The sequence below is a fragment of the Eleutherodactylus coqui genome, chromosome 3, assembly GCF_035609145.1.
Source record: "Eleutherodactylus coqui strain aEleCoq1 chromosome 3, aEleCoq1.hap1, whole genome shotgun sequence".
NCBI lineage: Eukaryota > Metazoa > Chordata > Amphibia > Anura > Eleutherodactylidae > Eleutherodactylus > Eleutherodactylus coqui.
This window is the reverse complement of record NC_089839.1, coordinates 178,411,146-178,429,315: the sequence shown is the minus strand read 5'-3', so window position 1 is coordinate 178,429,315 and position 18,170 is coordinate 178,411,146. Positions and strand designations below refer to the sequence as shown.

Below are 18,170 nucleotides of genomic sequence, written 5' to 3'. Positions count from 1 at the left end.
GAAAGCTAATACACACGCCGGCAGCCATGACATCATTGAATGGCTGTGATTGGCTAAAGCACACATGGCTTCAGCCAATCACACTATTCAATGACATCATTGAATGGGTATGATTGCTAACACGTGCGCCTTCAGCCAATCACAGCCATTCAATGATGTCATTGAATAGTGTGATTGGCTGAAGCCACGTGTGCTTTAGCCAATCACAGCCATTCAATGCTGTCATGGCTGCCGGCGTGTGTATTAGCTTTCTGGAAGCGGGGATTTCAAGCCCCGCATTCAGAAAGTTATGCTGCGCCGGGGACGAGGAGCGAGCGACAGCCTGCCGGAGCGAGCGACATCCTGCCGGAGCGCGACAGAACGCCGTGGGAGGTGAGTAATAAATTTTTTTTTTTTACACTTTTTTTTTTTTGTATTACCGGCGCATAAGACGACCCCCGACTGCAGAGCAGATTTTTCGGGGTTCAAAAGTCGTCTTATACGCCGGTATATACGGTATGTCTTACAAAAACACTATTTATTTCTTAAACTCTTCTCCAAAACATAAATATTTATAATATTATTCAGGTGGTATAAACGCGGCAATAGCCTGTAAGATAGAATAGAATGGGTCGACTCCAAAAAGTGGTGACAGATAACCCACAAGTACCCAGATGTGTTATTTTTTCATAAAATTGTACCGTTTATTGTAAGCACATTCTCGCATCTCCCATACACTTCTTTGGGGGACTTTGGTGCACAAATGCGCACAAAATAGACTAACTCCTATTTTATTGCACGCACGACATATGCGCACACAAAAATGGAAAATGTGTATGAACCCATTGATATCAGTGGGCTCTATTCTCTGCGTATTGTGTACGCACATTTTGCATCTATAACTATGCCAGTGTGAAGGAAGCCTATAAGTACTGCATTACCTTAGCATTATCATGACGTACAAACAAGTACTCGAGACGAATTTTTTGCAATGCTCGAAGGTTCGTTTCGAGTAACGAACCCCATTGAAGTCAATGGGCGACTCAAGCATTTTTGTATATCGCCGATGCTCGCTAAGGTTTTCACTTGTGAAAATCGGGGCAATTCAAGAAAGTGATGGGAACGACACAGAAACGGATAGGGCAGGCGAGGGGCTACATGTTGGGCTGCATCTCAAGTTCCCAGGTCCCACTATTAAGCCACAATAGCAGCAAGAGTGGCCACCCCCCCAACAACTTTAACATCTGAAAAGCCCTCATTAGCAATGCATACCTTAGCTAAGCACCACACTACCTCCAACAAAGCACAATCACTGCCTGCATGACACTCCGCTGCCACTTCTCCTGGGTTATATGCTGCCAAATCCCCCCCCCCCCCCAGTGTCCACAGCGCACACCAAACTGTCCCTGCCCAGCCTTCAGCTGCCCTCATGCCACGCCACCCTCATGTCTATTTATAAGTGCGTCTGCCACAGGAAAAGCAGGCACACACTGCAGAGGGTTGTAACGGCTAGGCAGCGACCCTCTTTAAAAGGGGCGGGGCGATAGCCCACAATGCTGTACAGAAGCAATGAGAAATCCAATCCTGTGCCACCTCCATCTGGAGCTGCACACGTGGGCATAGCAATGGGGAACCTATGTGCCACACACTATTCATTCTGTCAAGGTGTCTGCATGCCCCAGTCAGACCGCGGTTTTTTATATATAGTCACAGGCAGGTACAACTCCGCAATGGGAATTCCGTGTGCACCCACAGCATGGGTGGCTCCCTGGAACCCACCGGCGGTACATAAAAATATCCCATTGCATTGCCCATCACAGCTGAGGTAGTAATGTCATGTTTAATGCAGGTGGGCTTCGGCCCACACTGCATGCCCCAGTCAGACTGGGGTTCTTTAGAAGTGGAAACAGATGCATTTACAACTCCCTGTGGACCCACAGCATGGGTGGGTGCCATGAAGCCACCGGCGGTACATAAATATATCCCATTGCATTGCCCAACACAGCTGAGGTAGTAATGTCATGTTTAATGCAGGTGGGCTTCGGCCCACACTGCATGCCCCAGTCAGACTGGGGTTCTTTAGAAGTGGAAACAGATGCATTTACAACTCCCTGTGGACCCACAGCATGGGTGGCTCCCTGGAACCCACCGGCGGTACATAAATATATCCCATTGCATTGCCCAACACAGCTGAGGTAGTAATGTCATGTTTAATGCAGGTGGGCTTCGGCCCACACTGCATGCCCCAGTCAGACTGGGGTTCTTTAGAAGTGGAAACAGATGCATTTACAACTCCCTGTGGACCCACAGCATGGGTGGGTGCCAGGAAGCCACCGGCGGTACATAACAATATCCCATTGCATTGCCCAACACAGCTTAGGTAGTAATGTCATGTTTAATGCAGGTGGGCTTCGGCCCACACTGCATGCCCCAGTCAGACTGGGGTTCTTTAGAAGTGGACACATGTAGTTACAACTCCTTGTGGACCCACAGCATGGGTGGCTCCCTGGAACCCACCGGCGGTACATAAAAATATCCCATTGCATTGCCCAACACAGCGGATGTAACGTCAGCTGTAATGCAGGTGGGCTAAAAATTCATTTGATTACACTGTAGGCGAGGGCCCACAAAAATTGCTGTATCAACAGTACTAATGTACATCAGAAAAATTGGCCATGGCCAACCAAGAGGGCAGGTGAAACCCATTAATCGCTTTGGTTAATGTGGCTTAATTGGTAACTAGGCCAGGAGGCAGCCCAGTTAAAATAAAAATTGGTGGAGGTGAAAGTTTCAACGCTTTAATGAGCATTGAAACGTATAAAAATTGTTTAGAAAAATTATATGACTGAGCCTTGTGGGCCTAAGAAAAATTGCCCGTTCGGCGTGATTATGTGAGGTTTCAGGAGGAGGAGCAGGAGGAGGAGGAGGAATATTATACACAGATTGATGAAGCGAAAAGGTCCCCGTTTTTGATGGGGATACAGAACGATGCTTCCATCCGCGGGTGCAGCCTACGTATTGCTTAGGTATCGCTGCTGTCCGCTGGTGGAGAAGAGAAGTCTGGGGAAATCCAGGCTTTGTTCATCTTGATGAGTGTTAGCCTGTCGGCACTGTCGGTTGACAGGCGGGTACGCTTATCTGTAATGATTCCCCCAGCTGCACTAAACACCCTCTCTGACAAGACGCTAGCCGCAGGACAAGCAAGCACCTCCAGGGCATACAGCGCGAGTTCAGGCCATGTGTCCAGCTTCGACACCCAGTAGTTGTAGGAGGCAGAGGCGTCACGGAGGACGGTCGTGCGATCGGCTACGTACTCCCTCACCATCCTTTTACAGTGCTCCCGCCGACTCAGCCGTGACTGGGGAGCGGTGACACGGTCTTGCTGGGGAGCCATAAAGCTGTCAAGGGCCTTAAAGAGTGTTGGCCTGCCTGTGCTGTACATGCTGCCTGATCTCTGCGCCTCCCCTTCTACCTGGCCCTCGGAACTGCGCCTTCGGCCACTAGCGCTGTCGTATGGGAATTTTACCATCAGTTTGTCCGCCAGGGTCCTGTGGTATAGCAACACTCTCGAACCCCTTTCCTCTTCGGGTATGAAAGTGGAAAGGTTCTCCTTATACCGTGGGTCGAGCAGTGTGTACACCCAGTAATCCGTAGTGGCCAGAATGCGTGTAACGTGAGGGTCACGAGAAAGGTATCCTAACATGAAGTCAGCCATGTGTGCCAGGGTACCTGTACGCAACACATGGCTGTCCTCACTAGGAAGATCACTTTCAGGATCCTCCTCCTCCTCCTCCTCAGGCCATACACGCTGAAAGGATGACAGGCCAGCAGCATGTGTACCCTCACCAGTGGGCCAAGCTGTGTCTTCCCCCTCCTCCTCCTCCTCACCGCGCTGAGATATAGACAGGAGGGTGCTCTGACTATCCAGCGACATACTGTCTTCCCCCGGCTCTGTTTCCGAGTGCAAAGCGTCTGCCTTTATGCTTTGCAGGGAACTTCTCAAGAGGCATAAAAGAGGAATGGTGACGCTAATGATTGAAGCATCGCCGCTCACCACCTGGGTAGACTCCTCAAAGTTTCAAAGGACCTGGCAGATGTCTGCCAACCAGGCGCACTCTTCTGAAAATAATTGAGGAGGCTGACTCCCACTGCGCCGCCCATGTTGGAGTTGGTATTCCACTATAGCTCTACGCTGCTCATAGAGCCTGGCCAACATGTGGAGCGTAGAGTTCCACTGTGTGGGCACGTCGCACAGCAGTCGGTGCACTGGCAGATTAAACCGATGTTGCAGGGTGCGCAGGCTGGCAGCGTGCGTGTGGGACTTGCGGAAATGTGCGCAGAGCCGGCGCACCTTTCCGAGCGGGTCTGACAAGCGTGGGTAGCTTTTCAGAAAGCGCTGAACCACCAAATTAAAGACGTGGGCCAGGCATGGCACGTGCGTGAGGCTGCCGAGCTGCAGAGCCGCCACCAGGTTACGGCCGTTGTCACACACGACCATGCCCGGTTGGAGGCTCAGCGGCGCAAGCCAGCGGTCGGTCTGCTCTGTCAGACCCTGCAGCAGTTCGTGGGCCGTGTGCCTCCTATCTCCTAAGCTGAGTAGTTTCAGCACGGCCTGCTGACGCTTGCCCACCGCTGTGCTGCCACGACGCGCGACACCGACTGCTGCCGACGTGCTGCTGCTGCTGACACATCTTGATTGCGAGACAGAGGTTGCGTTGGAGGAGGAGGAGGAGGGGGCTGGTTTAGTGGAGGAAGCATACACCGCCGCAGATACCACCACCGAGCTGTGGCCCGCAATTCTGGGGGTGGGTAGGACGTGAGCGGTCCCAGGCTCTGACTCTGTCCCAGCCTCCACTAAATTCACCCAATGTGCCGTCAGGGAGATATAGTGGCCCTGCCCGCCTGTGCTTGTCCACGTGTCCGTTGTTAAGTGGACCTTGGCAGTAACCGCGTTGGTGAGGGCACGTACAATGTTGCGGGAGACGTGGTCGTGCAGGGCTGGGACGGCACATCGGGAAAAGTAGTGGTGACTGGGAACCGAGTAGCGCGGGGCCGCCGCCGCCATCATACTTTTGAAGGACTCCGTTTCCACAACCCTATACGGCAGCATCTCCAGGCTGATAAATTTGGCTACGTGCACGTTTAACGCTTGAGCGTGCGGGTGCGTGGCGGCGTACTTGCGCTTGCGCTCAAACACTTGCGCTAGCGACGGCTGGACGCTGCGCTGACAGACATTGCTGGATGGGGCCGAGGACAGCGGAGGTGAGGGTGTGGGTGCAGGCCAGGAGACGGTAGTGCCTGTGTCCTCAGAGCGGGGTTGGATCTCAGTGGCAGGTTGGGGCACAGGGGGAGAGGCAGCGGTGCAAACCGGAGGCGGTGAACGGCCTTCGTCCCACCTTGTGGGGTGCTTGGCCATCATATGTCTGCGCATGCTGGTGGTGGTGAGGCTGGTGGTGGTGGCTCCCCGGCTGATCTTGGCGCGACAAAGGTTGCACACCACTGTTCGTCGGTCGTCTGCACTCTCAGTGAAAAACTGCCAGACCTTTGAGCACCTCGGCCTCTGCAGGGTGGCATGGCGCGAGGGGGCGCTTTGGGAAACAGTTTGTGGATTATTCGGTCTGGCCCTGCCTCTACCCCTGGCCACCGCACTGCCTCTTGCAACCTGCCCTGCTGCTGCCCTTGCCGCCCCCTCTGAAGACCTGTCCTCAGTAGGCGTAGCAAACCAGGTGGGGTCAGTCACCTCATTGTCCTGCTGCTCTTCCTCAGAATCCTTGGTGCGCTCCTCCCTCGGACTTAATGCCCTTACTACTACCTCACTGATAGACAACTGTGTCTCATCGTCATCGGCCTCCTCACCCACTGGAAGGTCTTGAGACAGTTGCCGGAAGTCCCCAGCCTCATCCCCCGGACCCCGGGAACTTTCCAATGGTTGGGCATCAGTCACGATAAACTCCTCTAGTGGGAGAGGAACCACTGCTGCCCAATCTGAGCAGGGGCCCGAGAACAGTTCCTGGGAGTCTGCCCGCTCCTCACAATGTCTCATTTTCATGGAGTGAGGAGGCTGGGAGTAAGGAGGACCAGCAGCCAGAGGATTCTGAGTTGCAGCAGTGGACGGCGCAGAACTCTGGGTGGACGATAGTTTGCTGGAAGCACTTTCTGCCATTCACAACAGGACCTGCTCACACTGCTCATTTTCTAATAAAGGTCTACCGCGTGGACCCATTAAATGTGCTATGAATGTGGGGACGCCAGAAACGTGCCTCTCTCCTAATCCCGCAGCAGTCGGCTGCGATACACCTGGATCAGGAGCTCGGCCTGTGCCCACACCCGGACTAGGGCCTCCACGTCCTCGGCCGCGCCCACGTCCTCTAGGCCTACCCCTACCCCTCAGCATGCTGTATTACCAGGAATGCAGAAACACAACACTGTAATTAAATGTGCCGCTTATTGGCCTGTGGTTGGAGGCTGAGTTCGCTTACGGAACGCCAGGAAATAATTTGGCGCAAGCCTGCTGTAACACTTAGCTGGCTGCGTATTTATTTGGAGAACTACTACCCCCAGCAGACGCGGACCCAGAATACTGAGCAGAGTGACAGGCAGGCCAAATAGATTTTTTCCAAATATTTTTTTCAAAAGGACCACTGCGTATATTCAATCTATAATATGTCTTCTGGCCCTGCCTACACAATTCTATCCCTGGACTATTACTGCAGGGCGCAATGCTCTGCACGGCCGATATACCAAAAAAAAAAAAGTGCAACACTGCTAAAAGCAGCCTCCACACTACTGCACACGGTTAGATGTGGCCCTAAGAAGGACCGTTGGGGTTCTTGAAGCCTACACTAACTCCTAACACTCTCCCCTGAATGCCGCGAGCTGAGTAAGGAGGCGGCACATGACTGGGAACAGGCACAGTAGGGGTTAAGCAGAGCGAGCAAAAAGGGGGTGGAGTTTAGACAGGAAAGAAGGGGGGGGAGCGGAAGGAGCTTCAGTCAGGAGTCAAGCGGTGAAGAGAGAAGGACAGAGGAGAGACAGCAGCATAAGAAGTCTTCAAGGAGTAAAAGAGGATTTTTGAAGCAGAGAGAGTGCAACAGAGAGAAGGAGCAGCAAGAAGAAGGGAGGCGCAGAAAAGAGTACCTGCAAGTGGGAAGAAAGGAGCACCATCAAGTCCGTGGGATCCAGAAGCCCCAACATCCGAGGAGGGCTGACCTGCATGAGCAGATCCAGGAGGCGATTCATCGGGACGGCGCTGAGTGGCTGGAGGAATAAAAGGCAAGTTGCCGATCGGGCTCGGAGTCGGGGAGGCCAGTCGGGCCGGCTGCAGGGCTTCCGGCGGCAAGCGGAGGAGCGGAGCAACCGGGGGATGCCGGGCGAGGCCGCCCGAAGAGAAGAAAAACTTCCCCCCAGTCCCCCCTCCCCCACCCCCAGCGAGGCTTAGCCCAAGCCCCGCAGTTAAGAGGGTCGGCCGCAGGAGCGGTCGCGGCGGTGAGAAGCCGTAGGGCGCGGGACGCGCCACGAGGGGTTTGGCGGGAAATTCAAAACCGCGCGGCAGTTGGAGCGCCCGCGGAGGAGCAGCGGGAACAGCCGATCGGCAGTCCGCAAGGCAGAAGAGGCACAGAGGCAGCATTAAGCGGAGGCTCCGCGTCCAGGAGCCAGCGCGCAGTCGGGCGCACGGCTGCAGCAGGACATGGCACGGAGCATTTGTGGAGACACGAGACACGCGTGGAGGCATGGCGGGAAAGCAGGCCCTCTCAAGATGGCGGCGCAGCGATGCGGCAGTGTCAGGTAACGGGGAGAATGGGGGGAGGAGAAGCCCCAGGGGAGCAGGTGGCCAGGCCCTTAAACCCATTGCCCGGGAGGGGAAACACAGGGGGGGGGGGAGGGATAGGGATTATAGCCCGGCCACCAGCTCTGCTAGCAGTGTAGGCACGAGGGCAGGGAGCGCACAGGGATGCAGGGTAAGTGGGGAGATATCAGGAGATAGTGGGACGTGCGGGGTGGCACTCATTACGGAGGGCCCCCCAATAGGGGCCTATGTTGGCACTCCCCACATAGGCGGCGCCATAGCCAGCACGTACCATGCACACACGCGGGCACCGGGTACGCAGCCAGCACCCAGGGTCACGAGCATAGCAGTCGCGCGGCTCGCAGACATCATTTTTCACAGCAGCAAGCCATCGCAGCCCCTAGCGAGCATAGGCTCTGCTATGTCAATCCACGTTTCGGGGTGGCACCATCTTCAGGGGGGGTGATTCTTCGCAGGGGTATGCCAGTCGCGCAAGCGGCAATAGACGAGGTCTGGGTGCAAAACGTAGACAGCGAGAGAGAGCCAGAAGGGAGAGATACCAAAAAGGCGCGAAAGCGAGCTCGCTAGATTAGGGGCGGAGGCAAGCGAACACATGAGGAGACCAAGCGGAGAGGCTCTGGGCGACGGGTCTAGGGATCCAGGTCAACGGTATCACCAGCAAACCTACCGCCTAGCAGCACCTCCGTCACCTCATTCAGCAAGGATGCACAATATACGCCACACGTGGCGGGATACAACACAAAAACGGCCGGAGCTGGGCCACTTTGGCACAACTGGTGGATCGTCGGCGAGAGAAGCTCCGCATGTGAGTACGCGGCAGCCATCGTACAGCGGAGGCAGGAGCCCCGGAGGAAGGATGGCAGGGACCTTGCCCTTGGCGGTGCCGGAGGACGGTCATGCCGGTGAGTCAGATTGTTTTAAAACGCATGAGAAAATGTTATGGATCCCGCCAAGGTGGCGGAGAAAAATGATTTGGTGATGGTGTGAAATCGGTTTTGAGTAATATGGAAAAAAGAGATGTGTTATCGGTGTCCTGTGGATCCCCAGGGGGCTCGGGCCCACCTGCGGGGCAGGAGTGTGGTGGCTTAGCAGCCGGTGGTGATGTTGACCGTATATACAAAAAAAAAAAAAAAAAAACAAGTGTCCTATGGTCATCCGGTAATGTGGCTCACGCTCCCGGGACTCGTCAGCGGTGGCGAGCGGGAAAAAGCGAAGAGTCGGTGAAAGATGGTTTATGATTTCTGATACAATTTCTGGTTTCGCTCGTGGTTGGTAATTTTCCCGTGGTTGGTAATTTTCCCGTGGTTGGTAATTTTCCCGTGGTTGGTAATTTTCCGTGGTTGGTAAGTTAACTCACGCGCCCGGGACTCGTCAGCGGTGGCGAGCGGGAGAAGCGAAGAGTCGGTCAAGGATGGTTTACGGTTTTCAGATTCCTCGGGACTCGCCTGTGGGCGTGTCGTTGCGGGTACTACAAAAGCTACGGACGTATGGATGCAACTCATCTTAGCGCAACGCCCGTCAAAAACCTACTTTTCAAGGGTGAGGAAGCTAGAACCCTTAGACAGGGTTTTTCCTGCGGTTTTGTAATCCCGTTTTCCTTTCAGTCGGCTTCCATTATGTGCACCAATTTAAAATTGGCTTTAAAAAATATAGAGGTAGTGAAAGCAAAGGTTAATAGAGAAGTGGCGGCCGGCCGCATGGCCGCCCCCCTTCGACGAACTACCGTTTGTGAATTTGCGGGTCTCCCCATTGGGGTTAGTCCCCAAGAAGGAGACAGGCAAGTTTCAACTGATACATCATCTATCCTTCCCAAAAGGGGAGTCGGTAGATGATGGCATTCAAAAGAACAAGCATCGGTGGTTTATGCGTCTTTTGACCATGCGGTCGCCCTAGTTAGAGCAGCAGGTAAGCGGGCACATTTAGCAAAAGTCAACATTGAGGCGGTTTTTTAGGTGGTTGCAAATTTTCATCCTGAGGGTTTTCCAATTGTTGGGACGCAAGGTAGATAACCAGTTCTTCTACGACATGTGCCTGCCGAGGGGCTGTTCGCTTTCATGCTTTTATTTCGAGCTTTCAAGTTCCTTCCGGGAATGGAGGCTCAGGTTTTGAAACGGGCATCACATCGGTGATCATTACCTGGATGATTTCCTGTTTATCGGTATGGAATCATCGGGCACCTGGGGTTTTTTGTTGCTTACTTTCCGGTCGCTGACGCATATGCGGCCCTTTGTCAGAGGAAAAAACGATGGGCCCGGTGACTAGGCTGATTTTCCTAGGGATCGGGATCGACACTGAGGAAACGGTTTTTTAGATTACCGAGGAAAACAAAAAATTGGCCCGCCTCCGGCAGAAGGTAAACGAGGTCGTAAAATGAGAAAGTTACGTTGCGTCAGATGCAGGCTTATGGGTCGTGTTTTTTCTAGATGATGGTCTCTATAAAGGAGCCACACTACTTCATTAGAGGCACACCAGGGATACGAAGGGTTTTACACATATGGAAAATCTTCTTGGAGGCCTTTAATGGGCACGTGGTGTGCTCAAAAGAGGAGTGGTCGGTTACAGGTATTAGCCTGTCCGCGGACGCAGCGGGATCAACAGGTTTTGGTGTAATTTTTCCGGAAGCACGGGTGCAGGGAACCCTGGCCGGTATCCTGGTTGGAAAAACGATGGACTCAAAACATTACTCTGTTGGAGTTTTTTCCTGTCGAGGAGTTACAAGACCACAAGGTGTGTTTTTTGGTTCGATAAAGCTCCAATGGTGCAAATTATTAACCGGCAGTCATCATATTCCCACCGGTGTTGGCGCTTGTGAGACATGTGGTTCTTGAGATGTTTACAGCTTAATATATATTCACGGGCAAAACATGTACCGGGTTATAAAAACGTGGCAGTTGACGCGCTCTCTCGCGCACAGATGGAGCGGTTCAGAGGGCGGCACCCACAGGCGGATGCATTGGAGGTACGCTGCCCGCATTTCTTGTGGAAACTGGCAGAGCAGAGCTGCTGAAGCGTGTCGAGTCATCAGTAGCGGTGGGAACCTGGAAAATAATAACGCGGAGTGGCAAAAATGGTTGTTTTGGCGGACGGTTCTGTGGCTGGGGGCGAGAAGGCCCGTTCAGCGACCCTGGATATGTTGGCGTCTCTGCGGGTGAGACGGGCGTCGGTAGATTCGGCAAAATGCACCTCGCGGGCGTGGCAATTTTATGAAAGTTGCACGGTTTTAAGGACGTTACAACAGAGTTCGTTTTTCGCCAGATAGCGCGAGGGTGGAAGGGAAACAGGTCGGTTCAGATTCCCGTCGCCCGGTTACGTATCAGTTGTTGGGTAAATTATTGGACTCTTTAGAAGTCACGTGTTACAACGACTACGAGGCATTGCTGTTGCAGGACGGCATTCTTATTGGCGTTTTTTGCGGCGCTCAGGATCGGCGAGTTAGTTCCGAAGAGCAATTTATGCCGGGAGGCTTAATGGTTGACGGCGTGGTAGCGGTGGATGACGGTTTACGCGTCAGGATTAATTAAAAAAAAAAAAAAAAAAAAAAAAACACGACGTGTACGGCAGGGGTGAGTGGGTGCCGTTCACTCGATTGGGCTCAGGATGGTGCCCAGTAGATACGGCAGCCAGTTACATGGCATCAAGGCCGGCAGGGGAGCTATTTTTGGTCCACGGGTCCGGCCTCCCCCCTCACTCGTTTGCAAGTTTCGGCGGGGTAAAAATCGTCTTTGAGGACTATGGGCCTCGACCCGAGGGAATTCGGGACCCATTCTTTTAGAATTGGTGCGGTAACGTTGGCAGCTGCGGGAGGTCGTGAGTTCATTTTCTCACTGGGGCCTAATTTATGGATGAACGTAGATGGTTGGAAACGGCTTGGGAGACGGAATTCACAAATATATAAGTCATATGTGCGACCCGATCTAACTGGGGGAGGTTTCAGTCAGCACCCGGTATCCCGGTTTCTGTTTTAGCGGTAGGCCCTTGTGTTTTTCAAGCTTGCCCTCGTTTGGTTTTTTCATTTGTTCGCTGCAGCTGAGCCGTGGAAAGTGCATATAATCGGTCACTCCTACATTTACTGGGCGAAAAGGAGGGCAGCCGTTCGGTCTTTAGGATCGGAGCTAGGCCTGACCGGAACATCCGTAACCTGGCACGGAGTCCGGGGGGCTGATATGGCCCGACATGTGAAAGTTGGTGGTGGACATTGCCAGAAGTACCCCCCGGAGAGTGGTTTTGTTTGTCACGCCGGGGGGGAACGATCTCGGGAAAGTAAAGACTCGCGACCTGTTGGTCATTATGAAACAGGACTTGCGGCGTTTTCGGGAATGTTTTAATGGATGCATCATTGTTTGGTCGGACATAGTGGCATGGAGACACTGGAATGGAGCAAGAAACCTGGAAGCGGTGGATAGAGCCAGGAGGCTGGTGAACATGAAAATATCACAGCTTGTTCAGTCTATTGGAGGGGTGGCGGTTCGCCATTGGGAGTTGGAAGAGAAGGAGAAGGGGGCATTCAGGGGGGACGGTGTTTCACCTCAACGAGGTGGAGTTGGATACGTTCCTATCCGGCTTGCAGGATGGGGTCGAGAAAGCTCTAGCTCGGGTTGGTGGGGTGGGGACGGAATGAGCCGCAGTAACGCGGCACATCCCGTGTGGCCCGGAATTTGTCCATGCTGTTAAGGAATAGAGGAAGGTTTGCAAGCCGAAGGAACGGGGCTTACAAACGTCCTCAGTGGACGGTTTACGAACTGTAAGAATTAACACGGACAGCATGGATAGTGATCTATCGTTAAAATTAAGTTATAGTTGAGACCGTTTAATAAATAAAGCTGTGGCCTACCCCACAATTCCAGCAAGAAGTTGTAAGACATTGGTTATTTATTAAGTAAGTGAGCGGGTAAGTGATTGAGTGTTCCCAGTCCTGAATGCCGCGAGCTGAGTAAGGAGGCGGCACATGACTGAGAACAGGCACAGTAGGGGTTAAGCAGAGCGAGCAAAAAGGGGGTGGAGTTTAGACAGGAAAGAAGGGGGGGGGAGCGGAAGGAGCTTCAGTCAGGAGTCAAGCGGTGAAGAGAGAAGGACAGAGGAGAGACACCCGCCCACCCGCCCGTAAGGTCAGGCAGGGAGAGGAGGTGGGCTAGTTAGAAGAGGACAGTCGTCGGAAGTTGTCACAGCTGGTTTTGGCCCGGAATTTGTCCATGCTGTTAAGGAATAGAGGAAGGTTTGCAAGCCGAAGGAACGGGGCTTACAAACGTCCTCAGTGGACGGTTTACGAACTGTAAGAATTAACACGGACAGCATGGATAGTGATCTATCGTTAAAATTAAGTTATAGTTGAGACCGTTTAATAAATAAAGCTGTGGCCTACCCCACAATTCCAGCAAGAAGTTGTAAGACATTGGTTATTTATTAAGTAAGTGAGCGGGTAAGTGATTGAGTGTTCCCAGTCTACAGCAGCTCCAACACGATACCACTGTCCCTCAGCTATCTCACAACGCATCTGAGGCGAGCCGCGGGAGGGGCCGATTTTTATACTCGGGTGACACCTGATCTCCCCAGCCACTTACTGCAGGGGGGTGGTATAGGGCTTGAACGTCGCAGGGGGAAGTTGTAATGCCTTCCCTGTCTTTCAATTGGCCAGAAAAGCGCGCTAACGTCTCAGAGAGGAAAGTGAAAGTAACCCGAACATCGCGTGGTACTCGTTACGAGTAACGAGCATCTCGAACACGCTAATACTCAAACGAGTATCAAGCTCGGATGAGTACGTTCGCTCATCTCTAAAGAGAAACTGTAAGCTTTGCTCTATACTCGTGTGTTCGTACTCTGCAATACAGAGCCTTTATTTTCTTGCTGCTGGATCATTGGACAGATCTGTTTGTTTGCATATTGTTGGTTGGTCACAGTTATAAAATTGCAGCATCCGAGGAGCGGGTACACAGCCGAGGAGATGGCGGGGTAGATAAAGGCTTCTGTCACGGTGGCTCTACCATCTCCTCTCCTGAGGGTAGCTTGGGACCCGTCCAAATTACTGCTGGGGGAGGTCTCAGGGAAAGGGTAACTAGCGGTTACCTTAAAGTCTGTTGTCACTCGTTAGTCGTTACACCACCGTTCCATTCTCTGCGGTGAATCTTGAAGTGAGTTTAAAGTAGTCCGCGCACAGGGATAACTTTTTGTCTGTAATGTCCTTTTACTTAACTCCAATAAAGTTCCAATACAACAATAACAGTTTGACACAATTTACACTCTCAGAGGATGGCGTGTCAAGTAGGCTTTCTCGGAAAAATCTGGACAAACCACAGTCCCAGTTATCTGTGTGATCCTCCTCCTGCGACTCACCACTCGCACTTCAGGTGCTTTCCTGCTTTTCTCTCTCTCGTTCCCAGTGCTTAGTGGTAGCACTTCCGCATCCTGGTTGAAGCAGTCCCAGGTCAAACTGATGGATAATTTTTTGCCTCTTCCATTCTGGAACAAACAGACCAGACAGTGTCTGTGTGGCTCACTCATTTGCAGACTTTTCAAGACTCTTCTAGACTAACTAACTATCTTGCATTCCACCTTGCAATCACATATATAAGACATAGTCACATGACATACAACAAGATACATTCCTTAGAAATAATAATAAAAATAAACTTTATTTGTATAGCACCAACATATTCCGCAGCGCTAACCTAGATGTTAACTCATTCAGTGCTGCAGAGGTGCAATACACATCAAATGCATACAACATAGAAGACACTGACAATACCATTGCACATGACAAACATACCATTATGGAGGGGCCCCGTTAACTCTGGGCCACTACAGAATGCTCTGAATGAATTATTGTGAAGGTTGATAGAAGCCGGTGGCAGTAAACCTCTCTAGGAAACGTGAATATTTGATGTTTCTGAGCTACAGGCTGTAAATGTGTTTTAAAGCTCCAGAACAAAGTACAAAGAACTGAAAATTATATAATAACCACCACATGCCTCACCGTCTCCAATATAACACAATGCAACAACACCGCATGCAATTAATTGTGATCTTAACCCCTTAAGAACGCTGCCTTTTTTTTTCATTTTTGTTTTTTCTTCCCCAGTTTCAAAAAGTCCTAACTCTTTTTTTTATCCATCAACATAGCTGTCTCAGGGCTTGTTGTTTTGCTGTCAAATTATATATTTTAATGGTACTATTTAAGGTGCCATATAATGTACTGAAAAACTATTTAAAAATTCTAAGTGGAGTGAAATGGAAGAAAAACACAATTTTGCCACATTTTGGGGGGTCTTGTTTCTACAGTGTACACACTGCAGGCAAAAATGACAAGATGGTTTCTTCTACGGGTTAGTATGATTGTAACTGTATAAAATGTCTTTATTTTTCTTTCTTTGCTGTACCACTTTTAAAAATTAAATATCTTTAGAAAAATGAAATTATTTTTGCAACCGTAGCTTTTTTATTTTCTTATCGACATAGTGGTGGGAGGGCTTGTTTTTTGTGTCCTGTGGTTTCTATTAATACCAATTTGGAGTACATACAACATTTTGATTGCTTTTTATTAAATTTTCTCCTGGAGACAGGGTGACCAGAAAAGCACAAGTTTGACTTTTGTATTTTTTTCTGAGGATGTTCATTATGCGGTCCAAATAATGTGTTACTTTGATAAACTGGACTTTTACAGATGCAGCAATACCAAATATGCTTTTTTTATTTTGATTTTTTTCATTATAAGGCCTCGGTCACACGGGCGCTTTTTGCCGCGATTTGCGGATCGCATGATGGATGCGTATCCGCAAATCGCGTGACCGGGGCCGAAAAATCTGCTTCTAGCTGCGTTTCCTTTGAAACAGGCCCGAGCAGTGGAGAGCTGTCCAGCCCATTGAATTCAATGGAGCCGACAATATAGCCGGCTCCATTGAAAGCAATGGGGCTGCGGGCGATCTCAGGATGAATTTTCGGGAAGGGCTTAAAAATATAAGCCCTTCCCTGAAAATCATCCAAAAATGTGTAAAAAGTAAAAAAATATATATACTCACCTTGTCCCGGCAGACGGAGTTCAGCCGCGGCCGGCTGGCAGTTCTCCTGAACTGATGTGAGTAGTATTCAGCAGGCGAGGATTTAAAATCCCCGCCTGCTGAATGAGCTGCCTCTGATTGGTCACAGCCCTCACCAATCAGAGGCAGCTCTCACTCACCCATTCATGAATTCATGAATGGGTAAGTGAGTGCTGCCTCTGATTGGCTCAGCGCAGGGACCAATCAGAGGCTGCTCTCAGCTATTGAATGACAGCCTGACACGGATTTGTTCGGCCAGGGGATTCCTCTTTCCGGCTCCGCGAATGGAGCAGAAAAATGGAACCCCCTCACAGGTGTAAAAGCAGCCTAAAGTACAGCTCGTAATCAAGGACCCTGTCTTCAGCCGAGAATACATGTACTTCAAGACCCGCTCCCAGAGATATGAAGGAGCCATTAGGAACAGTTTACACATGCAGAAGAAAATCAAAGAAATGGGATGGGATGAAAATGGCCGAGAGGTTAAATATATTTACAGGTTATTTACCCACATCCATGTGTCATGATGTTAAAGGGATGGCTGATGCAGTAACTAAAAGGGAACATGGATATTAATATTGTAATTATTAAGCAGCTAATCCTCCAATCTAATCAAGTACCGAGCTTCGTAGGCAGTCAGTGGAGTCTTGGCCACTGCCAGCAATAAAGTGACCTTGCTGGGTCTACTCATTGTTGGGTCAAGGAAAGCGATAAGTGAAGATTTTGCCAGAGTTTCATACCAGACGCAGAAGGCAGAAAATATACACCATGTCTGACCTTCTGATTCTGGTATAAAACTTTGGCAACTTCTTCATGTGAATTTTCCCATTGATTATGTTGCAAACTTGCTGCATTTTTCACATTTTGCTTTAAAAAACCAAAAACGTCTCACAACACATTTGCTTGAACATTTTTTTTTGCATGAAGTCCATTCCCAGTAGATCAGAAGATCCCTCTTAGGGCTCCTACCCATTTAAGTTCTTTTAATGCTGTGATATCGCAGTGTTTTTTTATCATGATTTTCAATGGGACTTTCTAATGTTAAAAACGCATTGCAAGTTGGTGCTTTGCAATTTTTGTGCGATGCGTTTTTAACATTAGAAAGTCCCATTGACAATCACGTTAAAAAATATATATAGACAGTGAGCAGGTTCCCACTTGTAAATGGTCAATCATTCATCTTTGAGTGACTGCCTGATCACAGTGAATGGAGGTAAGAAATCTATGGTGCGCTCTACCTTCATTCAATGAACGACTATAACTACAGTGTGAATGCACAGAAGCGATAGTGGTACTGACCACTGTCAGGCACTTAAGCGCCCAGCAGTTGTCCCATCTAAAAGTACTCTTAGACTTGGGGTTGCCACCTTTTTCACCCAAAAACACTGGCCAATGAATAAACTCACAGCTGGCTGTTACCATTCTTATATTATGGCACTATGCTCCAAGGCCTGTCCTAAGAGTCCAAAGCCTTGAATTGTGTGAAAACTGATGATGGCCCCATAACGAGGCACCAGCCACCTGAAAGTCCTGGGCCCCAAGGCAAAACTTATATGCCATTTCTAATACTAATTTCTTCCTATGTGGCAAAGTTTGGATTTGATTGCCACCTCTACACCCCCTATAGCAGTGGTGGCGAACCTATGGCACTTGTGCCAGAGGTGGCACGCAGAGTCCTCACTGCTGGCACGCGCTGCCAATGGCGGCTCACCACTTGTGAGTACCAGCAGGGGCCATGGCTGCCCAGTAATCTTGTATTATATCGCCACCAGAAGTTAGGGGTGGCGACATAATACAGGGGTTTGAAATGGTGTAACCCCCACAGCTTTTGATAGGCTGGGGGCGTGTGTGGCCTTACCAGGGGAAGCATCGGCAGCGGACGGAGCAGAGGGAGCAGTGGCAGACTGAGCAGAGGGAGCAGCGGGGGACCGAGCAGAGAGAGCAGCGGCAGACCGAGCAGAGAGAGCAGCGGCGGACCGAGCAGAGAGAGCAGCAGGGACGCTGAAGGGAGCGGCGTCGGCAGCAGGAGACAGAGTACCGGCGGCATAAGCACAGCCATTGCCAGTGGAGGGAGCGGCGGTGGCAGCTGGAGAGCAGGACACAGAGCGGCTGCAGCACAGACTGGGGGTATGCTGTGGGGTGTCGATATTACTTTGGGGGACGCTGTGGGGTGTCACTATTATGCGGGGGGGCTGCTGTGGGGTGTCACTATTATGCGGGGAGCCATTGTGGGGTGTTGCTATTACTCGGGGGCTCGTTGTGGTGTGTCGCTATTATGCGTGGGGCCACTTTGGGGTGTCGCTATTATGTGGGGGGCCACTGTGGTGTGTCGCTATTATGCGGGGGGCTGCTGTGGGGTG

The 18,170-nt window shown here is 51.0% G+C and overlaps 1 protein-coding gene across 1 annotated transcript in view; it reads left to right on the top strand.

The window, feature by feature from the left end:
* Positions 1–16,187: 16,187 nt before the first annotated feature.
* Positions 16,188–18,170, top strand: part of LOC136620208 (hormonally up-regulated neu tumor-associated kinase-like) — a 36,265-nt gene continuing 34,282 nt past the window's right edge. Inside the window, exon 1 of the mRNA XM_066594914.1 lies at positions 16,188–16,309. Within this exon, the coding sequence (XP_066451011.1) occupies positions 16,188–16,309 (122 nt within the window). The remainder of the gene's footprint in view (positions 16,310–18,170) is intronic.